Below are 26,171 nucleotides of genomic sequence, written 5' to 3'. Positions count from 1 at the left end.
CCCATACAACAAGGGCAGCAGCAGTTTCACCGATTGCGCTGGAATTTTGTACAGTTCATATGGGACCTAAATGGGATCTAAAAAGTCGACTGGAGCGAGGATTTATTTTTTCCATACAAGCGTGTCCCATACTATTGCACACTCCATGTTTTTCTTATGGAGTGTGCAACAATTGGCGAATTTTTAGCCGTGCAACAATTGGCGATTTACCCTACAAACTGTAACTAATTAATGAACCGGGCAATCTCTCAGTAACAAGAGACCCCTCGAGCTGGGTCTCAGGGTCGGCTTGCTACTGGGTAAGCTGAGGGGCTACGCGAGCAAGGTGTGCAGTTCACGGTCACCTGACTAGTGCTATTGTGGGGTTTGAATACAAAAATGAACTTTGAAGGAAAAACTAGTGATTTATTGAGCGATTTAGTCTATTGTTGCAAGCTAAACTATTGAGGGTTTTAGAGGATCTATTTGGACTATTATAAACTGTGTAGTTGTGGGTAGGTATAATGGTTTTTTTTTGTTCACGTACCGGTACGGCTTACTGCTTCCTGCTGCTGCCGACGTTCCTTGGGAGTCCTGCGAGCGCTCGCTGAGGTACTTGCTGGACGGACTGGTGAGTACGTTACTACGACAATTTTGGCGATTGTCGAAGGGGGTCGGTTCCTCGACCGACGGTAAGGCGTCTTCCCTCTTTGACGGCAATCGACACGGCCCAGGACGGTACCGGAGTGACCGTGCCGAGAGGGGTAAGAGCTCTTTAACGTTTAGGGGTGTCAACCCCGAGCTGTGGACCTCCTTTACGATTATGGCCAATCTGACCAGAGGCCTACGACGATCCTTGACGGGTTAGGCGTAGCAGACTAGGTCTACTATGCCGAAACGAATGCTCCTGGTATGGCACGCCAGACCAGACAAAATGGCGATTTTAAGGCAAACAGAAAAAGGTCCTGTGAGGGTAACGGGAGGAATTAATTAACCGTACTCTAGTCACTAGATGGGAGCTAGTTCAAGATAGATTGGGTAATAATCATACCTGATGACTTCAAGTTTCTCTCCCGATTTAAGAAATACCACTCACTTTTCGTTACTTGGACACTTTAGAACGACACCTGGAGCACACGAACGCCTTTAACAGATTGGGGCAATGGCGCTTCTTCAACTTGGCCCGACCCCCTTATACAATTTTCCTCCCTTCTTCAATTTACCTCAATTTGGGTTGGGGGTTGTTACCACCTATTTAACGTAATGCGCCTGTAGGTCCACTTATCGTTTCAGCCATTTTTGTCCTTAATCCATAGCTTGCATGCAATCTACCCTCTTATCTGTTTTCATGTACATTCAAAATCACGCCTAATCCACTAACAATTTTAGTTACATATTTTTACATTTGACTAATCTTTTTAACACTTAAAACCCTTTTTCTAAATAACGCTATCCTAATCCAACACCACTTAACGCTAGAGACGTGACTGTTCACATAACAAGAGCACAAATTAAAAAAATACTAAACATTTGTAACGAACGGTTACAAAACTAAAAATTCAAATTGAAAATTTCAGAAGCATGGACTGCTTCGATTGTCGATGGCATGCTGCGTTGCATTTACTCGACATGAGCCTCTGCACGAATTTGCCCTGTCCTGCTCACTCCCACAGAAAGTTTGAAAACAGCGCGCACAGTAAAAGTCAAATTTGACTTTTACTGTGCGCGCTGTTTTCAAGCTTTCTGTGGGAGTGAGCAGTGGGCCAGATTCGTGCAGAGGCTCATGGCCCTGTGTACTACAGGCCTAACTATTTATCTGACATAAGGTGAATCGGGACGCTGTGTTATTTTTCCTATCTTCCCTCTCTTTCTAACAATTTGCCTCGCGATTTTGAAGATGGTAATCTCGATTTCTATCGCACAGATGAGGCTGAAAAACAATCAGCATATGCACTGCAAGTGAGCATACACAATGATAGATTTTTGTTCCATTATATGAAGTAGAATCTGAGATTACCATCTTAGAAGAAACAGAGCAATGGCGGATATTTCCTCGACCGTCCCATCCGCCCATAAACTGCTGCTAAGGCGTAGTTATTCGTCGCCTACTCGACATCTCCTTCAAATATATATCAACAATGTTGTAGTTTCGTACTACTGATCCGGTTGGCACAAGGAAACGTGGGGTGGGTGGACCAGGTGGAGCGTGATCTAGTGTGCATTGGGCGTGACAAAAGATATTATAGTACAAGATACAGATTGTCGCTCTCGTCGCTGTCCGCAACATCCCGGGCCACGTCTGTCAAACGATTTGTTTACACGATCAGCTGCTGGCGATGGAAGGCTAACATGTGAAAACGTCTGGTATAGAATATTTCAATCTCCATACTAAGTGACTAAATCTTATGAAATTTCAATACTAAAATTGGTGCTTCAGGTAATCTGAACCGAATATTAATCATGGTTTTTTTTATTTGATTGTTCAGCCACAATTTAATGAAAAATTAGCTTATTTAGTTTTATGAAACTTGAAATCCATTTGTGCGAAAAAGTATGTTAGGGTGTAAACAAGTGTTGGGATAGAAACATTGAGAAGCAAATCAGAGACACTAGGGATCCCAATGCAAATCGTGCTGATTGTCGTCGATGATCAGCATAATCGGTGTAGTGATTTGGAGTCATCCCCATTCAGATTTGACAGATATGTACCTGACATGTTGCGGCGCCGGAACAATGGTTACACTAGCGACAATCTTTATCTTGTACTATAATATCTTTTGGCGTGACCGAAGATGAAAAACGGTATCCGCACACCGAGTTTTGTGGCTCACTATTCTTGTCTTATCTCAAATGTGATTGTTTAACAAATAAATTAAGTGTATGTATCACAAACCAGATTTTCTTTCTCGGGGTTAACTTTGAGTGAGTGCACGCAAAAAAATGTTGTGGTAAAAAATACCATTTCAGGGGGTTAAGTTGAGCGCAATGCGCCTACAATTTTCAGCTGACAATATTATGATATTAATGCAACAACAAATGCAGTTATTTTTACCATGTCGTGCTTCTCCGTATTTTTACTATGTTTGTAGTATTTTCAGATCCCAAATTTTAACCATGCGCGTAGTCAGATCAACCAGATTATTTTACGAGGTTTCAGCCGTAGTAAATTTTACCATGCTTGCAGTTAGCTCCGCTTATCCTTTGGTTCAGTTCTTTTTTGTTAAAATATAAATCAAATAGTACATTTGTCATGCATAGTTTATTTACTTAATTTTTCGCGAGTATTTATGTCAGCTTTCAGACGTTGTAATAAATTACTAATCACTCATAGAAACGTAACCTTCAAATTCTGGCTATTCCCCGTCGAAGCTTGATCGTATCGCCGGATGCCTCTGTATGGCGCCTCTTATCCATTTTAGACGATTAAAAAGAAGTATATATTTAAAACAATCTTCTGTTTAAGGGTTCTGTAATGGAAATTTTTACTATTATCATTATTTATAATGATGTATAACATGTTTTACCTACTCACCTTGGTTGCGAATAGAAACCAGAAAAGTCTATGATGAAATTCATTCCACGATCCTCAACTGCGAGCGAAATGAAAACAGTTTTCAGAGTAATTTCCTCATAAGAGAATATATATTTACTCACCTTTACGTCTGCGTCCACTATTTCACCTTTTGCTTCCCACTTTTTAAGAAATATTCATTAGGTTGTGTTTGAATTAATCAATATAATTGAAAACAGTGCGCGCAAACGAATTCGACTGCACTTATTTGTGTACAAAATGGGCAAACGTCAATCCTCGACAAATAGCACAGAAAATTACCATTTTTGTGGTAAATTTTGAGCGAAAAAATTGTAAGCTGAAAAACGTCGGTACAATACGCTTGAGTTGACCAGAAACATGGTAGAAAAAGTACGTCATGGTAGCAACGCTTAATCACAGACAAACAGACGTAACACTCTGATAATTCCCATCGTACTTCGATTTAACGATCTTTTTCAAAATTTGATAGTTGGCCAACTACCCACCTGTGGCGCTTACATCGTTTTTGTTCGAGTTTGACGTTTGCTCACTACCGCCACCTAGTTGATGGTCGGCCAAACTTAGTCATTTTAGCATTGAGCGAACATGTTTCAGTGACTATGATTTGAATCGAAACATGTTCGAAGTGTTACGTCTGTTTGTCTGTGGCTTAATGCTTACTACGCGCATAGTAAATTTTACTACAAAAGTAGTACTTTTGATACCTAAAGTGCATAGTATTTTTAACTACAAAACGTAGTCATCACCACTTCGAAGTTTTCATATGAGGCATAGTATTTCTCACAACAAATCGGTTAAATGAACCTTACTGTCTGTGTCTGTTATTAATAACATAATTGGTCATGGTAAATTTGAACACAGTTTTGTGTTCACGTATACCATACAATTTTTTTCTGTGTGAGAGATTAACCTACTGTGGAGCGGACCTGGTGTGATGGATAAAGCACGTAACTATCATGCCGAGTTCCTGGGCTCGAATCTCACTCCCGACAAACCTTTTTCTTAGGAATGGAAGTAAGTGTAGGTCCCGATATAAACTAGCCCCGGGTTGAAAATCCTGCTAATAAAGCTTAAAAATCAACCTATGATTGAAACCACTGTTATGCACCTCGATATTGTCAAATAAATGGTATGTATTGTTAAACAAGATGGGTCGTACGAAAGCCCTTTAGACGACGCGACTAAAGGGAACGACAATCAAGGCAACAATGGAAAAATTCAATTAAAGTTCCATCTATTCGCGTTTGCATACATATTCTTACCGGTTCTACCTATGCCATATGATTGCACATTGACTTATATTTCCATCACAGCAGGCCACGAATGGCTACCGTACACGTTGATTCAATTGACACTTCAGCACGTTGAGGTTAATGTAAATTTCTTCAATAGGGTTGGTTCATTCCATCAGGAATTTTCCAGTTTACATTACATTTGCCAATCGTAAAACGCAAATTTATGGCCAATTTGAATCTGTTGGACAACGCGCAACGCTACAACATTCCACGTTTAGTGATCCCGGAAACAGATGCATCCACCTGCCTGGTGGGTGCATTAGTTGCTACTTTCTTCAAATCACACTACAAAATTCCTCTATTCAAGTGGCCGCGCTGCAACACATATGAATGATACGAATATCGTTATAATGCCAAGGTCAAACTTGTTCATTAGGTTCGTACAGAGCACGACATTCAAGAATTTCGGCCTCAAAATTTCTCCCGATTTTACCTCGCTCTGCGTCCCGTCTGACATCCGCAAGTCGTCCGCGCGTCAATCATGTCATGTTTTGCTTTTTTCTCTCTTCTGATCGCCGCCGGCTCATTCACTAACGTCACTCGCTCGTGTCCGTGTCCCATCTCATCTTCTTGAGTTCAGCGAAGGTTCAGAACGATCGCCTACTTTTCCTTTTTTGATTCAAAAAATGAAAATCGTGCGTTTTCGTCGCCGTTGTCGTTGTTGCTAGCGACGACTTTTCCTCTGACGTGGGTGCGGTCGCGCTGGCGCGGACATTGGACTACATTAGCGAACAGTGTGATGGACATAGCAGCAGCAAATCATGGCCTGCTGTTGTTGAACGGCACGGAACGATACGCGCGTAGATACTTATTGGCGTCGTTGGCGAATTCCCGAGCCGCGTCGCCACGCTGTCCACCCACCACGCCACGCGTTCGCGTCGAGTTCATTCAGAATATGGCGCACATTGCACACGCAAAAGCCGTGCATGGCGCGTTTTGCAGCTACACTTTACTTATTTGGGGTTTGCGTGTTTTAATTTTTCATTTCAATTTGCGGGATAACGACGTGCGCGATCGCTTTTACTTTAAGAGAGAGGCATCCATTTGGCATCGGAATATATAAATGGACAGGATGAGGGGACGCGTCCCACCAAGGGGGGTCAGGAAGAACGAACTGAGTGGGAATCCGTTGAAAAACATCCTCATCGTCGTTGTTGCTACAACTTTCTTTCTAGCGGATCATAAAAATAGATGAGCACTTTGAAACGCTTGCGGGGAAGCGATGGGAGGGCAAAATGGAACATATTTTTCCCAAATGGTCAAATGCTTGCGCTTGCATTTGGATGCCAGTGACGAACAGTGGCTGAAGCTAGTTGGCCAAATTAAGTAGGTACATTTTTGACAAGGACTGGTACACAAGCTCACAAATTTGACGTATGCACGCGGTCTGTCCATAAGTCCATACAGATTCATCCAAGATGGTACGAAATCTTTAAATACACAATAAAACCTACATATTGAAAAAAATCTAGAAATACCTTATCCGACGTCTGCACTAGACAGAAATGCCTTGCCTTCTTTCCGGGCAGATGTGTCATGACAGAACGTTTTCTCTTTTTGGCAGCAAAATGGCAAGACGTTTCTGTCTAGTGGATACTGTTAATGTATAAGCGTAGTAAGCCATGACTTTGATTCAAATAAAATTTTCACTTTCTGCTCACACGTCAAACGAACAAATCGTTTCTTTTTCATTCTGAAGATAAAATAGGTTATGGGCCTATCGTTTTCAAGCTGAAGCTCTGAAGATTCAGGATGAATACCGCAAGTAAAGTGGGATCAAGCGACAGTTCCGTGCAAGGAATTTCAAACCTTCCATGTATTGAGCGGTTATCCGGACGAGAGAACTGGGCTACAGGGAAGTTTGCTGTTCAAACGTACCTCGAGTTGGAGGAACCGTCAAGTCGAAGCAGAATCCAGACGGAAGCTACGAAGCTGTGGACCTTGCGAAGGGCCGGAATGCAAAAGCCAAGGTAATTCTTCTCCTTGAACCGGTGAACTATGTCCACGTCAAGCAGGCGAAAACGGCGCAGGAAGTATGGGGAAACTTGGAGAAGGCGTTCGAAAATTTCGGACTCACCCGGCCGATTGGTCTCCTTCACAAGCTGGTGAAAACCGATCTGATGAGCTGTTCGTCGATGTCCGAGTATGTAAATAGGATAATCTCCACGGCCCACCAAATCAACGGAATTGGATTCAACATTTCGGAGGAATGGATTGGTGCTCTGATGTTCTGCCAGAAGCCAGATTTGCCGAATGTTCGGATCTTCGAGGTCAACGTGATGGTGCACGTCCCAAAACAGAAGCGGTGTAAGTGGGATGCAAAGGCCCACGAATGCCGGTTGGTCGGATACGACGAGGACCCGAAAGGCTATCGTATACGACCCAGTGACGAAGATAGTTTCAAGAAACCGAGACGTCAAGTTCATCAACGATGGCGCTCGGCGGCCATCGGAATCTCGAGAATAGTACAACTGGCCAAGTTGAAGTCGAGGAAAGCGATTGGGACGATGAAGATTTTGAAGAAGCAGAAAGTAATATTAATACTTCTTCCGCCGATACTGTAACTGACATCACTGTGCTTCTTCCACACCAAACTTCAAATCTGTTGGAAATATCACACAGTGGACAACTTCAACAGCGGACGGAAAATCAACGGCGGACGGATTTCACGGACCGGGACGAAAGTAAAACACCGGTGTACTTCCTTACAGTACTCGAACGACTAATTTATTTTCACTATTTACAATAACAACATTCGACAACACACACTCACGGAGTGTCTACATTACATAAAGGTCGTCTCGATATGAGGGTTGTCTGATTGAAACATAATACACATTCAACACGCCCCCTCAAGTCGACAACCCGAGTACTAATCACAGAGTCAATATCACAGATCTATCAACGAAAGTCAATAAAAACAAACAAAAAACATCGATAACTTGGTCTCTCACAAGTTCACATCATATGATTCTATACGATCCTAAAATCCTTATCAGCAGATCGCTGATCCAAAACAGACATCAGTACAACTCTACACTTTTACAACAAATTCTTTTCTCACACTTAATCATTTCTTTACAATAACAATTGTAGTTTGCTCATCATCCGCATCATCCGGCTTCGTTCCACCTTCTTCCGAGCTTTTGTTCCTCCTGCTCTCCATTTACGAAGCACTGGCCTGCATGGCTTCCATCTCAGCATCTTTTCACTAACACGAAACGTCCAACACATATTGTTTACCATTGTGCTGTCCAACGGCCATCACCGTTCCGTTTCTCACTATGTGTGTCCTGTCGCCGACGAACCTAACCTCCAACCCCGCTCTTGTCACTCGGTTCACTGAAAGTATGTTGCAGTTCAGTTCGGGGAGGTACAAAACATTCCGAACTTCACATTTCTTCTTTTTGTTATCAACCGTCGCGTACAGGACCACATCACCACAATATTCTGCTTTCATCTTTTCGCCGTTCGCTACCAGCACATCTACGGGTCGTTCCAGCCTTCGCATCACACTAAATACACAGGAATCCTTCGCCATGTGGTTCGTCGCTCCGGAATCCAGGATCCACTCCGCATTCCCCAGCTCTTCTTCTTCCTTCGTCGCGAAAAACACAACATCCGCACGATCCGAGCAACGGTCTTCTTCATCTGCTACATTCGCTTCATTGTTTCTAAATCTTCGCTGCCTATGCTCACTCGGATCGGAATCCGCTAACAGCCTCACACGACAATCGGCTCGCTTGTGCCCAAATTTACCACATCGAAAACACGTTATCTTCCTCCTGGTGTGCCTGCTCATCATGGCAACACCATCACTGTTACCGTCACTGTCCACAAGATTTTTCTTTTTCAAGTCTACATCGAGTAAACGCTTCTTCACGAAAGCCATCGTAACACCACCAGGAAGCGTCTCGATCGCGGTCACCACCGAATCAAACGACGACGGAAGTGTCAACAACAAATGACAAATCGCGTCGGAGTCTTCCACTGCTGCACCACTTTCTTTCAACTCGCGAATCAGCCTATCGAATTGCAACAAGTGTTCCGGCAAACTAACACCCGCCCCCTCAACGTAACGCAAGGTAAGGAGCTGTTTTCTCACAAAAAGTTGCCCGGCAACACCGCGACGCTCAAACACTGCCCTAAGCGTATCCCATATTCGCTTCGGGGTCGCGCAATCCTTCACCAACTCGAGCTGATTATCAGCGATGGCCGAAATTATTAGCGCCTTGCACTTTTTCACAGCACCAGTTCGCACAACCATTTGCTTTTTCTTCGCTGCTTTCACATCAGCCGTATCGTCAGCCATCACTCGCAAATCATCGATTTCATCAATTTCCCGGTGCACACAATCCAGCAAATCGTACGTGTCGAGTACGGTCTCCATCCGGAACTTCCAATTGTGGAAGCCGGTACCGTCGAACGCGGCGATTTTAATTTTCTCGTCCATGCCTGGGACCCACAACCTGTTGGAAATATCACACAGTGGACAACTTCAACAGCGGACGGAAAATCAACGGCGGACGGATTTCACGGACCGGGACGAAAGTAAAACACCGGTGTACTTCCTTACAGTACTCGAACGACTAATTTATTTTCACTATTTACAATAACAACATTCGACAACACACACTCACGGAGTGTCTACATTACATAAAGGTCGTCTCGATATGAGGGTTGTCTGATTGAAACATAATACACATTCAACAAAATCCACCTCCGTCACAAGTGTTGCCAGATAGCCGGCATGGCATCTCAGCAGCAGAGTGACGAGCGACAAGCGATGCCCGACGACCCGGGCATCGCACCAAGACGCGATACGTCGCGACGATGCGGACATGTGGAAGGTGGCCATGCAGGAGGAGTACGACGCCCATGTTTCCAACGAAACGTGGACCTTTACGGAACTTCCGACATCAGGCGCGGTTGGTCATCAAGGGATTTTTGCAACAAAAGGAGTAGATTATGGCGTAACCTACTCCCTGTTGGTTCGTCACAGTTCGTTGCGATATCTGTTCGCCATGGCGGAGAAGCACAACTTGCGCATCCAGTAGATGGTCGCCATATCCGCTTTTCTGTGCACTATGTGCAAGTCGTTATGGCCTGCGTGGCCATGGTGAACCAAATTCAACAGGTTATGGACCCAGCAGCGTGTTCCGCTGCACGTATCGACCTGGAGAAGGGTCAGCCGACTAAGCCGCGGAGTCACAGTACGGGATTGTAGGGTTTGTACTGGCATGCACTCTCTATGTTTACATTGAGTGTGTAGATGGTGCGAATTGAGCATTGACGAATGAGCGTGTAGAGTGACAGTTGCGAAAGTGGAGCGTCGGCGGACGACGGACAGCGAACCTGTTGGAAGTCTGGTGAATCCGAACGACCGGAGAAAGCTTCTGAACTGGAGAGATGGAGTTTTCCGTTGCGAGAGTTGCTTCCGGAAGTAGACCCTACAGGGATCTTTAGGTGGATGGATTGGCTGCAACGGAGGACAACATCGGGGTAATCGGATGGCACTCGGTGGTCGCATACAGACAAGGAGGTTGAACCTGAGCGAGCAGGCAGGATCTCGACGGAAGGTTGGCAACAGCAGGAGTGATCCGAAAAATACCATGAAGGAGGAGCTCAGAGGTAAATGGATCTGGTCAGAGCTCGGAGCGTTGGAGTTGGGCCACTTGCCAAGGCTTAGAGTGACGAGGAGCTTCGAGCCAGAGGGAGATCGTGATTCGAAGATTGCGATGCTAACCAGAAGTGTTGGAAGATAGATAGCGTTGAACGCTCTGGTAGCGTCGAATCTTCAGGTACGTGAGCATTGGCAGTATTGTAACTGCTAAGCTACACGTTTTCAATGGAACACACTTACCTAGCCGATGATCATCCGGAAGAATCAGAGGTTCACGAAGTTGACAGGCGTTACTGATTAGGTGTCAGTTTTGGGATCATAGCAACACGGTATTTCGTATCGCTACTTCAATACGGGCAATACTGCATGACCTCAACGGCATTTACTATTTGCAGAAATTTGGTCTCGAAGCACACCAAACATCCCACAGTGCAGCGAAAGGAAATCCATGCCAAAAATCTCTTGCTCACGTTATTAAAATTGATAGGGAAGTCGATCGAGAGGCATTCCATATATGTAGTCCAGTCAGTATAGTCGGCCCGGTACGCTAGTAATTAATTGACACCCGATTTTTCGACACTGCGGGTTTAGGTATTTCGCGTGAAGCAGAGGGGAGCTTATGGATTCTGGTGAAAAATAAATTAATGACTTTAAATTGGCCAAATCGCCGGAGATGCATTGCAGGCGGAAGTTCTTTCTGTAGAGTTGACGACGTTACGCGATCAGTTGCTGTGGGCGATCACCGGAAGGGATAGGAGGGATGATCGTAATCGCTATTTCTGGATTACTGCTAAGTGCTTACCCGGATAAAAACTAACCATAGGGTATTTGGTGAAAACCATTCCTGTACCATACAGTGTACCAGCTACAATATAGTGTATTGTAATGGAATGGTTCGCTAAAAGCTTTGTACATTGGTAGCTATTATACATTTACATCCGATCTTTATGTAACAATATATTATACTGTTTTTCTTACGTTTGAACCATTCACTAGTCCGAAACAATCTTTTTCCGTGCATTTTTAATTTTTTATTCTGTTTATTATTTTTTTCGTGCTTTGTTTTGTTGATGTCCGTGACATTTTTGTTGCAAAGGAAATGAAAGAGAAAAAAGTGAATAAGTTGAAACATCTATTTAAAGTCAATAAAATGTTTAAATAAAGTGGTAAACCAGGTGTCCTAAGGACTGCATATCCAAGAGATATGGTGGGCTAGGTATGTAGAGTGCGATGAGAGGAATACGAATGTAGGTCAACCCGGAAAGACGCAGGCCAGATTACCGTAAATCAGTGGATGAGTTCAACACTATTCTTTCTCTTCTTCTCTCATGTGAAATTGCCTTGTACAACAACCGAATTAAATGCGATTTATCTTTGACATTTTTAACATAAGGACTGGACTGGACACTGAAACGACTTCTGAAATAAGGTCGTCTTCGCTTTTTAACCTAACTTATAGTTGAATCGAACTTGACAGTTTTCTCATGAGTTGTTATGTACACATTTCATAGTTCAGTCAAATTGGAGCCTCAATATTGCAATAATGGTTAAGCACGCTGTAATGATACTTATGTACCTCGTCACCCACTTCATGCAACTACATTAGTGGTCTAATAACACTTAGCGCGCTAGGCATAGTTCCATCATGCCGCTCAAAGTGTTGCCACAAATAATGCTTAGTTTGCAAAACCCGGTTATCTGGCTGGTGGGACATGGGAGCTTAAGCTTCAACTGTTAATGCAATGAGAGGCTACTCAGACTTAGACGAGTTTAGGTTAGTTTGGCTAGAACTGCCATTATCGAAGGAACATGACGAGATAATATAACATTATATGGTTTATCTAATGTAAAACAATACAACATAACAAAAGAGAACCATTCCAAAACCATGATTAAATTTATAACCAGTAGTGAAATTACAATTAAAAACAATATATTTACGGTACATTTTATTGTTTGAAACCATACGTGTACCATACAATGTACGGTATATTAAAGCCCACGTATCAGTATTTCGAACAATTCATTTACAATAAAATGTATGGTTTTGTAAAAAAATATATATGGAGAAAAATATTTTTTTATATTGTTACGATACTTAACAACCCGTATAGTATATTGTAAAAATCTCATTTACAATTCACTGTATGGTGTCTAACATTACATCTTATTGTTTTTGTATTTTTTATTTTTACAGTGGTGTTTATTGTAACAATATGGTTTTAAATAGTACTGTTACAATACAACATTCGGTTTTTCTACTGTATTTTTTATTCGGGTAGCTTACATTCATCAGGAAAGATCCACGGTCTGCGCGTTCGAAGCTATCGCCCCCATCTTAGCTTAGACAACTTTGTATTGAATAACCAAATCGCTAAAGAGGAATTCCACGGAGTCATGTTAGTCGATCCTGAGCGACCTTTTCAGAAATACCTGAAACTTTGCACAGTTTTCCAATATTATCTAAATCGCCATTTTTCGATATCAAATCTTCATATTCAGTCACGACTAACTTTTCAAAAGGGTGCATGCGAAAATGGTTCAAAACTAGTCTAAGAGCTGTACAGCAAAAAAGGATTGTTCGATTGTTATGAATTTTTCAGCAAAGTTAGACAACTAAATTGTGGTTCCCAAGAAAATATACACTGTAAAAAATTTCTTTTTTTTTACATTAAAAAAAAGATTTTTGTTACAAAAACTCAAATATCTCAAAACCCTATCTGTTTACCAACGTAATTTTTTTAGGGGAAACGGTCCATTATATTAGCTATCTACCATAAAAATTTGGTGATGGTAAACTAATAAACAAAAAAGTTATGACACTTCAAACATTTCACAATTTTTACATTTAGTATCAAAAAGAACTATTTTCTGTGTAAATTATTTCGATAATTATAGTTTGATGCTGATTTTATTGTAAAGGCTACCGCCTGAATTTAACAAGTTGTTTTCATAATATTTTGATTTGGTTATTCATAATTAGGGGGATTAGGGGCATAATGGACACCCGGGGCGAAATGGACACCCCTGTTTTTGCCAAAACCATTGACTTTTATGTAAAACTTCCAATGAATAAATGTAAAGGAACAAGTCTTTGTTCTATTTTTCAAAAGTACCTTTTATATTCCTTCAAAATAACCAAAATATCATTGAAATTGAAGTATGTGTTTCATATGGTGAATTTCTTATAATTTCGAAGCAGCATCAAATAAGGTATTATGAGTGATTGAGTGTGTCCACCATACAAACAAGTGAATTGTTAGCTTATCTACATGTATACGTAGATTTAGCAATGCATGAAGTATTATATTTTTGATCAGAACATAAAAATAGCAATTTCAATGTTGTAGTCTGGGTGTCCATTTCGCCCCGCACATTTCCTGCCAGCCCCTAAAAACACACGGTTTTCAATGCATTATTTCTTTACTATAATGACATTCTACCACCTGTAAATGATTGAAATACGTGGGAAACAAGTTAAAGTTGTAAGCCAACTGATAATATGTTAAGTTTTTGTCTGTTACATAGGCCTAACATACTCTTTTGCTTAGGCGCTTAGGGTGTCCATTATGCCCCTAATACCCCTACTATAGTATCTATTAGAAACTTAGACGCGATCCAGTGTTGTGATCAAAAATGTTGATAATGTCATACTTTTTATTGTACGAGGCTGGTGAAAAATTGCTTAATAGTGTTGAAAACCTGTTGGAAATAAAAAAATCATGGAAGAAACCTTATTTTTAAGACAAAAGCTGTAAAATAAAAGTTTTAAATGAGCGTATACGTCTAGTTTATCTGCAAAAAAAATACCTCTTAGAGAACAGACTTTATGATCGGAAGAAAGCGAGTAACTTCAACAACAACAAATGCATGAGAGGTACATACCACTGACAAACAGACGAAACACCCAGAACAATTTTCGTGAAAATCCATCGAAAACACTGCGTTGTGCAATATCATCAACAGAAGGTGCTAGTGTGAAACGTCAAACGCAAAGAAAAACGATGTGCGCGCTTTTGGTTATGAAAGCCACAACCAAGATTTAAAATGAACGTTAAAGGCATAGTCAATGAAAATTTCGCCAGTGATACGTTTGTTTGTCTGTGTACATACCATGACAATGCTCACGAAAAAGCAAAAAAATTACAACCGCTATGGATATTAAAGATTATATAGTATTTTTTTCCTCAGCCAAGCAAACGACACCAAACTAGTCAGTTAAAGCATAAGTGATTTTATTTATTATAATCTAACGAACAACACGAGTAGTCGCTTTCTCAACGGTCAACAACTCAACGCTCTCTTGTAGGCCGTTTGATGGAAAAAAAATATTCAAAAGAGTTACGAAATCTCACCGAAAGCACCATAGATAAACTGAAAGAGACTGGTTATGTCCAAATGTCCACATTGAATACAAAATGCACGTCCTGCCGTCTAACCTTTGACAAACGAGCATATCATCGTATAGCAGGGAGCAAAACGACAACAACTGAGAAATTGCCAAAAGTGCAAAGTGCAGAGAGTCATACCACCGTACCATCTGCGATATCTGTTTAGACTATTTAATTACACCCCTTTTCAAAAATGCTTTGAAATATTCTTCAAAATCTATACGCATTTTTAATATTTTCGACGTTGCAAATTACGCTTTCAACATTCATCTTGAAAAAGAGGGAAAACACTTGTCCTCAAATATAACATCAAATTAATGAATAAACGACTGACGCGCGGAGGGCGTGCTAAAATCGAAACAACACTGTACATATAATATACATAATACATAATAAAAACAAATTGTTCAACTAACGCAAGGCCATTAAGGGCGGACGGGACGGTCGAGGAAATACCCGCCATTGCTCTGTGGCTACTAAAATGGTAATCTCAGATTCTACTTCATATTTTGCAACAAAAACCTATCATTGTGTATGCTCACTTGCAGTGCATATGCTGATTGGTTTTCAGCAGCTTCAGTGCGATAGAACTCGAGATTACCATCTTCAAAATCGCGAGGCAAATTGTTAGAAAGAGAGGCAAGATAGGAAAAATAACACGGCGTCCCGTTTCACCTTAACAATAAAATCAGTATCAAACTGCGATTTCCAGCCGAAATAATTTACACAGAAAAAAATATATTACCAAATGTGAAAATTGTGAAATGTTTGAAATGTTATAACTTTTTTGTTTATTAGTTTACCATCACCAAATTTTTATGGTAGATTGCCAATACAATGGACCGTCTTCCCTGAAAAAATTACGTTGGTAAAAAGATAGGGTTTTGAGTTATTTGAGTTTTTGTGACAAAAATAATATTTTTTCATGTAAAAAAAGATTTTTTTTCACTGTGTATATTTTCTTAGGAATCACCATTTAGTTATCTAACTTTGCTGAAAAATTCATAGCAATCGAACGAACCATTTTTGCTGTGCAGATTTTTAAATATTTTTGAACCATTTTCACATACACCCTTTTGAAAAGTTAGTCGTGATTCAAAATAAAAATTTGATATCGAAAAATGGCGATTTAGATGGAACTGAAAAACTGTGCAAAGTTTCAGTTCAATAGAAAATCATGAATTAAAAAATTTCCTTAATTTTGATGCTGTTGCTTGGAATCGCTCTAAAGCGCGATCACTGACTGAACCACCGATTTACCATCAGGCCAGGGTGCATGACCCAAACCAGGGAAAGACCTTCGCGCGCACGTAGAACTCGGACGACATCCAAGCGTTTTGCCATATCTCGCACAGAATATCACAGAGCTGTGTCGGAAAACCTGTCAACTCGATACCGCCGACCACCTCTCCCACACCCAAAAACTCCTGGTGGCGACCCTTTTCGTGAAAATGCAGTGCCTACATCGTAGTCGACGTCGCCATCGCCGTCGTCGTTATGGTTATGGCGTTATGGCGTGACGAAGCGAAGAGTGATGAGCCATCGTCATCAATATCATCATCTAGTAGCTTGGTGTGCGGTGCGCACTGCGCAGTACCGGTACCCAATAGCAACGGTCGGGGCGGCCAGCTGGCTACCGTACCAAAGAACAGCACACTCTTTCGGACGAGTGCGGATGACTAGATCGCGACGAAGACGCTTGCTTGCACTAGGTAGCTGTGTAGTGACCGTCGCGACACGGCGGAAGTCATAACGTGATGCACTTGCACTTGAACGAACGCGCTTGTTGTTATTTTAGCTCACGCTCGCAAAACTATAGGGAATGTTAATTTGCAATGGTTGGTTTGGTAATCTCTCCTCCGCTATTCACACTGCCAAAACTAACGAGATGGTTTCAGTTTTGAGCGGACGCATAAGATTGGAGTGCATTCTATGGAAAATGATGCTCGTAAAAGAGACACTACCCACCCACAGCATCCATTATGAGTTGAGTATATTGGAATTTCAATAATAACCTTAGGATTCAGACAGACAGACAGACAGACAGACAGACAGACAGACAGACAGACAGACAGACAGACAGACAGACAGACAGACAGACAGACAAACAGACAGACAGACAGACAGACAGACAAACAGACAGACAGACAAACAGACAGACAAACAGACAGACAGACAGACAGACAGACAGACAGACAGACAAACAGACAGACAGACAGACAGACAGACAGACAGACAGACAGACAGACAGACAGACAAACAGACAGACAGACAGACAAACAGACAGACAGACAGACAGACAGACAGACAGACAGACAGACAGACAGACAGACAGACAGACAGACAGACAGACAGACAGACAGACAGACAGACAGACAGACAGACAGACAGACAGACAGACAGACAGACAGACAGACAGACAGACAGACAGACAGACAGACAGACAGACAGACAGACAGACAGACAGACAGACAGACAGACAGACAGACAGACAGACAGACAGACAGACAGACAGACAGACAGACAGACAGACAGACAGACAGACAGACAGACAGACAGACAGACAGACAGACAGACAGACAGACAGACAGACAGACAGACAGACAGACAGACAGACAGACAGACAGACAGACAGACAGACAGACAGACAGACAGACAGACAGACAGACAGACAGACAGACAGACAGACAGACAGACAGACAGACAGACAGACAGACAGACAGACAGACAGACAGACAGACAGACAGACAGACAGACAGACAGACAGACAGACAGACAGACAGACAGACAGACAGACAGACAGACAGACAGACAGACAGACAGACAGACAGACAGACAGACAGACAGACAGACAGACAGACAGACAGACAGACAGACAGACAGACAGACAGACAGACAGACAGACAGACAGACAGACAGACAGACAGACAGACAGACAGACAGACAGACAGACAGACAGACAGACAGACAGACAGACAGACAGACAGACAGACAGACAGACAGACAGACAGACAGACAGACAGACAGACAGACAGACAGACAGACAGACAGACAGACAGACAGACAGACAGACAGACAGACAGACAGACAGACAGACAGACAGACAGACAGACAGACAGACAGACAGACAGACAGACAGACAGACAGACAGACAGACAGACAGACAGACAGACAGACAGACAGACAGACAGACAGACAGACAGACAGACAGACAGACAGACAGACAGACAGACAGACAGACAGACAGACAGACAGACAGACAGACAGACAGACAGACAGACAGACAGACAGACAGACAGACAGACAGACAGACAGACAGACAGACAGACAGACAGACAGACAGACAGACAGACAGACAGGAATGAATCAACTTCCAAATTGAGAAATCGAATACACTGAAATAAAGCAACAAAGTATAGTTTTTAAACGTTTTACTTTATATTAATCCTAAAATTTCGTAATGTAAACTGGAATTACAAATACCATCAAGGTACCAGATTCCGCTCATCTAAGGCCAGTTTCGCAGAAAAACATCATCTGTTGAATGACTGTTAAGCCAATTTGTAATGTTTTTCCATTTTCTGTTAGTTCAATCTAAGTGCAATCAGATATAAATCAAGACTTATATAAAACTTTTCATAAAAGTATGATTTTATTACATTTGGCGTGAGACCAAAGTGGTCCTAATTCCGCTCACGAACAAATTTTTGCCATCTTTTAAATATACTTTTGCGGAAAAGTGCATTATTTTTGCAACTCTATGTTTTTACAATTATTTTTTCCTGTTCCGTTGGAGTGTATAATAGGGATTAAACAAACTGTGTACTAAAATCGGCAGATTTTACGATTTTGACGTATTTTTTTGCGTGAGCGGTTATTGGAACACATGAAATTAGCTACATTTTAAAATTTATGTTATCCGGTAAATATTGCATAAAATGGCTTTGCTCTCGTCTAATTTATATTGTCCAAGAATATCAGCACCGAAAAGAGTGTATTTATGCGTGTAAACTTGATTTTTGCAACAGTGAGCGGCTATTGGGTCATGAGCGGCTACTGGTACACTGACGGTACACAAACGACAAAGTAAACAGTAGATAGTGAAAGGTACACACGTAAAATCCAACGCAGCTGGCGCCTCAAGACAACCGGTACAGCATCTTCCTCTGCATCCGGTGCTGCAGCTCGCCGCGTCGAATCATGGTGTGGATCACCTTCAGCACGGCCCGCTCCGGGTACTTCTGCCGGGCAAAGTCCTGGATGATGCTCTGCTCGGACACCTGCGATCCGATGGCAAACCGACGCTTCAGCTGCCTCTCGATCCGGTTGAGCACTTCGGTGTCCTCCTCGGTGGAGAATCCCTCGGCTCCGGCCAACGAACCGGACATGGCCGCATCCAGGGTGGAGACTTGGAACAGACGAAGGGCTTCGGTTACGTGAGCTTCCGTGGCAAACGGTTGAAGCTGCATCTTGGCAAGGGATTCCGAAATACGGATGATGGCTTCCAGCTGGCGGACGGTGATCGGAATCGAGAGACGCTTGTCCGCCAAGCGTTCGTGTTCGCCAGCTCCGCTGCGCATCAGGACATACCGGGATTTGAGCTTCTCGGCAGCTTCCTCGTTCAGACGGGGTCCGCAGTGCGTCCGGCAGTAGTTGATGTACTTTTTGAACAAAGCAAGCGGGATTTCACCTTCCTGTGTTTCAAGGGTTGCCTTGTTGGCGTTCATGTGAATGTTCATGACATGCTTTGCCAGGGTGATATCACGAGTTTGATCGTGAACATCCTTTACGATGAAGATCATATCGAAACGGGAAAGGATGGTTGGCATGAAATCGATGTTCTCCTCACCCTTGGTGTCGTCCCAGCGACCGAAGATCGAGTTGGCGGCAGCCAGCACCGAGCAGCGCGAGTTCAGTGTAGTTGTAATTCCGGCCTTAGCAATGGAAATGGTCTGTTGTTCCATGGCTTCGTGGATGGCAACGCGGTCGTCTTCCTTCATTTTGTCGAACTCGTCAATACAGACTACACCACCATCGGCCAGGACCATGGCGCCTCCTTCCATGACGAAATTCCGGGTTGCCGGATCTCTGATTACCGATGCGGTCAAACCGGCAGCACTGGAACCCTTACCAGACGTGTAAACCGCAATTGGGGCAACTTTTTCCACGAACTTCAACAGCTGAGACTTGGCCGTTCCGGGATCTCCAAGCAGCAGAATGTTGATGTCGCCACGACGTGTCAAACCATCCGGCATTCGCTTCCTCGATCCTCCAAACAACAGACAAACGATCGCCTTTTTGATGTCCTGCGAGCCGAAAATGCTCGGAGCCAAACTTTCCGACAGGGTGTCGTAGACGTTCGGGTTGGCCGCCAGCTTCCGGAAAGTGGATTCCTCTTCAGTCGTAATGTTGGTGAAACGGGAAATGGAGCCCATACCTTCCGTGTCCACCGTAATTCCAACCACCCTCATGTACGGGGCCCGAACTCCCACGATGGCCTTCTCCCGACCATCCTGCTTGCTGGGCTTACCAATCTTCCGAATCGAGAAGATGCCATGGATTAGAACTCTGTTCCCTGGGACGACCCTTTCACATAAGGTCCGGTCGCAAAACAGCTGCATATGCCGCGGAATCTCTCCCTGGGGAATAAAATCTGGCAACTCCTGCATCTTCAGCACCTGGAAGTCGACGCACTTGCATTTGTCCGGCATGATGAAGTACGGGTCCAGGGGACACTTTGGCCGACCGGTTTGCTCCGTTGTGCACTTCCTCGGCAACTGGTAGCCCTCCAACCCTGGATTGACCGGAAGGTTCGGAATCACATTGCTACAGGTCCGGCACTGGATCGAAATATTGGTCGCTTTGGCCTTGATCCCCGAGGCAGCAATGATGATACCTGCGACCTTGACCAACCGCGAGACACATTCCGACTTCAGATCCCGAATGTTGGTCGGATTGGCACCGGAAGTCAACAGAATCTGAATGTCGTGCACCTGCTCCTCATCGTCCGGCCGGGGAGAAGTGATCTCATCGGCCACCTCCCGAGCGGCTTCTTCGAAAATCTGCAAGTGCTCCGTCGGTTGCTTGTACAGCTTGTCCGCCAGGGTCTCGTCGAATCCGGTCAGATCCTCGATTTCCACCTCCAGATAGTAGCGCCCCAGCAGATAGTTCCGTTTGAGGTTGTCACTGAAATCATACAAAAATCCATAAAAATTACCTTTTAAATCGTTCAAGCCCACAGGCAACTCACCGATATTTGTAACTGAAGTTGGCCTCGCAGAACGTCCGGATGAATTCCCGGTACTTTTTCTTCAGCTGCTGCAAGTTGATCTGATTGGAGTTCTGTTGCTGACCATCGTCGCCGAAGTTGTCCGAGAAAAATATTCCGGCATCGTCGAATCCGTCCATGTTTTTTGCACTTCACGGATAGTTTGCACCAACAGGAATCAAAATATGCACAATTTGTATTGATTTACAGCTTAATTTCAGGATATTTTGCACAAATTTAACGAAAACTAATGAAACCACACCAGTTTGCACCGAATTTAGCCAAGAATGCGCGCTTCTTCTGCACCCGACTCCCGGACTGTTTGCATTGTTTTGGCGCGCAAACGAACTGTCAGCGGCTGTCGAGCGCTCAACGGGAGCATGTGAACACAGCTGATTACCAAGCTGATTACGGGCTGACTTCGCTTCGAGTTCAAACACGGAAAAAATAACTGCAGTTATACAGTCGGAACCCGCTCGTTGAGCCACAACCTCCACCCAACCAACACTGACAAAAAAGCAAACTTAATGTGTTTAAACTTTTCCGTAGTCCGAGCGTAGCGAGACTCGACTGTAATTATATTTCATTATTATAATTGTTTATAAAATATAGGATTGACACTTACAATTAGTTTAGCGGTTATTGGAACGCAATGAGCCCTAATCCGAAACACTATGCACTGCTGTCTGGTACAATCAATTATACAGAATTATAGAAGCAGGATTTTGGATTGATTGTTCGCTAGCAATAATGTACTGCGCCTGTTCTGAACCGAATTATAATTCTGGTTATCGATTCTAGTTCTAGTGCAGATTTTTATATTAATTCAGGATAAATTTTAGGAAACTATATAGTAATACTATTATTTTGTGTGCAGTTCGTCCACGATACTGTCAACAATGATAAGGAAAAAATCTTTTCTTCACAAGCGAAGCGGTGACGTTAACAGCTGTCGTTGTGACGGTTGACTCCAATCGACGGCATACCTAAAGGGCCTATTCGTCCGTACGGTGCGTCAACACCCCGACCCGTAAGGCCTTATCGCTAGTTGGTCTTGCCATCCTGCAGCACGTCCAGAAGGGCCACTTTAATGGAAGGTCGTTGCAGCATCCCTGTTTCCGTTTGCACATCTACTTTACGCACTTGTCCATCTATACCTGGATATGTCTTGGCAACTTTCCCACGAAGCCAACCGTTTCTAACCGTTTCGTCGACTATAATCACAAGGTCACCTACCTGGAGAGGACGAACTTCTACAAACCATTTGGTTCTCCTGGCGATGGTTGGCAGATATGATTTGATCCAGGTCTTCCAAAACTGGTTCAAGAGGTGTAGCATGACTCCCCAATTCGTGCGCAACGAAATCGGTTGGTCGATGGGAATGCGCACGAGGTTGCTGGTACCACTGGTGCTCATCAAAAGAAAACTGTTCGGCGTGAGCACCTCTTGTTCGGGGGATTCAAGCGGCACAAATGTGAGTGGCCGGGAGTTGACGATCATTGAAGCCTCCGACAGCAACGTGAGTAGTCCTTCGTCATCGAGTTTTTCGCGATGAGCCAGGACCTTAAAAGCATCCTTAATTGAACGCACTTTCCGCTCCCACACACCACCCATGTGGGGAGCAGAAGGTGGATTGAAATGCCACTCTGTTTCGGCATTAGTGAAGGTACCAGCCAAAGCGAGATTGATATTCTTGATTTCCGCAGCGAGTTCTCTGGCAGCTCCGTGAAAGTAAGTGCCATTATCACTAAAGATGTTCTGCGGAGCTCCTCGCTTGTCCACAAATCGTCGTATGGCCATCTTACATGACTGCAGCGTCAAAGAATGCACCACCTCTAGGTGCACCGCACGTATGGTGAGGCAGGTGAAGATTGCTACCCACCTTTTAACATGACTGCGTCCTTGCTTCACTATCAGGGGCCCAAAATAGTCGATGCCCGTGTGCGTAAATGGACGCACGAAGGGCATAACACGTGGCTGCGGTAATGGAGCCATCCTAGGGGCATTCGGTTTGGCACGGTACACGCGGCACCACATACACTTTTGAACGGCCTTCTTAACAACAGATCGCATCTTCGGGATACAGTAGAGCTGCCGAAGTTCATTCAGAACGGTCTCGGTGTTGGCATGACCGTACCGTCGGTGGAAACGAAGAATCAAAAGATCTGTCACGTAGTGATACTTGGGAACAATTATGGGGTTCCGAAAATTGTAGGGATAATAAGCAGCTTTTGGGTCAATTCTGCTTTCCGAGCGTAGAATGCCGTCGTCATCTAAGAATATCGACAGTTTTGCCAACGAACTCGATTTCGGATGCCGTGCGCGTCTCTGTGCAGACGATTCAGTGGATTGCAATGACGAAATTTCTTCTCCAAATTCCTGGGCTTGGACCATTCGCCACAAACCATTTTCAGCGGATACGAAGTCTTGATGTGTCAACGTTGCCAGGCGGGATTTTGTCGGAACACGTTGTTTGGTCGAGCAGCGATTAATGAAGTGGTACAGATAGGCCAGAGACTTGATTAAATCCTCCCATCTTGAGAATTTGGTGAACTCCAGCACTGGATCGGTCGTCACTTCCTGATGCACGTTAATCTTTCTCAGTTCATCCGTTGGCTCTTCGATTAAGGTGTTTTTTGCTGGCCACTCGCTCTCCGGTTGCCAGAGAAAATCCGGACCGCGGTACCATCTGTCCTGGGCATCGAAACTGGGGCCGTTACCCCACTTGGTTGCTTCGTCTGCGATGTTTAACCGGGTGGGAACCCAGCGCCATTCCTCTACCGTCGTGTCCGTCAGGATTTCCGTAGTTCTGAACTGGACGTAGGGACGATACTTGCGGGGATCAGCCCGTAGCCAGGCCAAGAGGACCGTCGAATCAGTGTGGAAGAAGCGCTTGGTGATTTGCAGTGAATGGTTCTCCAAAACACTTTTCATAAGCCGCACGCCGATTACTCCTGCATTGAGCTCGTTGCGGGGAATGGATTGAGGCCGAAGAGGAGTGACTTTAGCCTTGGCAGCAACCAAAGAGCATCGTGGTGTTCCCCGGTCGATAATGCGAAAGTATGCAACGCCACAGTAGGCTAGCTCACTCGCGTCCACAAAAATGTGTAATTGCAAAGAACCATAACTTTCCCGTTCATAGTCAGGGAAATAACACCTTGAGATTTGGAGTTGGTTCAGCTCGGGTAGTAGCTTTGTCCAGCGTTGCCAATCCAAGAAGTCCCTTAGGATAATGGGATCGTCCCAACCCACACCAGATCTCCAAATGTTCTGGAGTAGGATTTTTCCATGGACTGTGAAGCAAGAAATGAGACCTAACGGATCAAAAAGGCTCATTACCACACGTAAAACTTGGCGCTTAGTAGGCACTATTTCACCGGATAGCAACGGAAGGAGATCCTGGTGAAATTGAGCGGAAAATACGAACAGGTCCTCAGTTGGTTCCCACATCATACCAAGGACGCGCTCTGCAACTGTTGTTTTCTCTGCGGTGAAACTTTTCACTGCCGCTGGACTATTTTCAGCTCCGATCTGGCTGAGAATTTCTTGGTCATTGGAGAGCCAATTTCGGAGTTCGAATCCAGCTTTGCTGTGTACTTCACGAACGGCAACGGCTAACTGGACAGCTTCTTCGATGGTGTCTCGGCTGTCTAAGTAGTCGTCCACATAGGTATTCTGCGTAATAGCTCTCGCCGCGTCCGGGTACTCTGCCTCGTAGTCTGCTGCATTCAAATTTTTCGCATATTGCGCGGAACATGGCGAACAAGTGGCCCCGAATGTGGCCACATCCATTGTATACACGTCCGGCGTGGATTCGGGATTCGTACGCCACAAAAATCTCTGCGACTGCCTATCCTCCTTCCTGATACGTAGCTGATGAAACATCTGTCGAATGTCGCCTGCAATAGCGAATTGCCTCTGGCGAAATTGGCAGAGAACTGACATGAGCGGGGTCAGTAAATCGGGTCCGGAGAGGAGCATAGAATTCAACGAGACTCCTTTCACGCGTGCTGCGGCGACCCATATTATACGCACTTTGCCAGGTTTACGCGGGTTTCGAACGATCCCGAGTGGCAAGTACCACACGCGTCCTGGGTCAGAAGCTCGTAGTTCTTCCTCGCTGGTCTTGTGGGCATACCCTAGCGCCTGGTACTCGGCTATCTGCGCCTCAACGTTTCGCCGAAGTTCCGGATCTGCTTGCAGCCGACGTTCCAGACATTTGAGCCTCCGCTCCGCCATCGCGTAGCTTTCGGGAAAATTGATTTCATCGGTTTTCCATAATAACCCGGTTTCGTAACGACCGGAAGCCGTGCGCCGAGTAGTTTCTTGCAGTATCCGCCTAGCTCGTTTGTTTTCCTCTGATTCCGGTGCTAATGTCGCCGTTATGCCTAACTGCTCCAACTCAAAATAATCTTTCACTAGATCGTGAAGGCGTTGATCAGCGGAGCACTCGCATACGTGCACCATGGTACGGTTGTTGCCAAGGGTTCCTCGTTGTCCACCGAAGATCGTCCATCCCAACTTTGTCTTTACGGCAACCGGTTCTTCATCACGTCGTTCTCGCTTGTTCAACGGCAATTTCAATCGAGCATTATCTGCACCAATCAGGATCTGTGGAACTGCATCTGTGTAACTCTGAATTGGTAGCCCACGTAAGTGCGGAAACTGCCCTAGAAGTTCGGTGTAGTTTAAGGTTTGTCGAGGCAGACCTAGATTGTCGACAGTTTGCACCTGCGACAATACATGTTGAGTTTGGCCGTCGCGTCCAGATATGCAGACTTGTACTCGTTTCGATACGGATTCCTTTCGTGTGACGTTGCTAGTCCATTGCAAACAGAGCGAGCTTTCCTCGCCATCCAGGTTGAGCTTCTCCGCGATACTATTTTCAAGCAACGTTACATTAGAGCCGTCATCAAGGAATGCGAAAGTCGTAACTGATTTGCCATTATGCGACAGTGTCACAGGGAGTATTTTGAAAAGCGTACTACGTTGTTTGCTGCGATGCGCGGTGACGACTCCCGAAGAGCTAGGTCCTTTAGGTACAGAAACGACCGATTTCGGT

At 44.1% G+C, this 26,171-nt stretch overlaps 1 protein-coding gene and 2 long non-coding RNA genes across 3 annotated transcripts; all 3 read right to left on the bottom strand.

Moving 5' to 3' along the window:
* Positions 1–384: 384 nt before the first annotated feature.
* On the bottom strand, positions 385–1,526 carry LOC134287917 (uncharacterized). The gene is made up of 2 exons (XR_009997638.1): positions 1,031–1,526; positions 385–944 (listed from the first exon to the last, which is right to left on the bottom strand). It is a non-coding gene; the product is annotated as an uncharacterized LOC134287917 (long non-coding RNA).
* Positions 1,527–3,219: 1,693 nt separating this feature from the next.
* On the bottom strand, positions 3,220–3,925 carry LOC115264362 (uncharacterized). Its single transcript, XR_009997635.1, has 2 exons — positions 3,512–3,925; positions 3,220–3,446 (listed from the first exon to the last, which is right to left on the bottom strand). It is a non-coding gene; the product is annotated as an uncharacterized LOC115264362 (long non-coding RNA).
* Positions 3,926–18,341: 14,416 nt separating this feature from the next.
* Positions 18,342–21,414, bottom strand: LOC109404030 (DNA replication licensing factor Mcm5). Its single transcript, XM_029867763.2, has 2 exons — positions 21,092–21,414; positions 18,342–21,027 (listed from the first exon to the last, which is right to left on the bottom strand). The coding sequence occupies exons 1-2, from the start codon at positions 21,247–21,249 to the stop codon at positions 18,981–18,983; spliced, it is 2,205 nt and encodes a 734-aa protein (XP_029723623.1). The 5' UTR covers positions 21,250–21,414; the 3' UTR covers positions 18,342–18,980.
* Between the last annotated feature and the right edge of the window lie 4,757 nt (positions 21,415–26,171).

Source organism: Aedes albopictus, chromosome 1, assembly GCF_035046485.1.
Source record: "Aedes albopictus strain Foshan chromosome 1, AalbF5, whole genome shotgun sequence".
Lineage (NCBI taxonomy): Eukaryota > Metazoa > Arthropoda > Insecta > Diptera > Culicidae > Aedes > Aedes albopictus.
The sequence above is the reverse complement of the archived record's forward strand: the minus strand, read 5'-3'. Positions and strand labels throughout refer to the sequence as shown.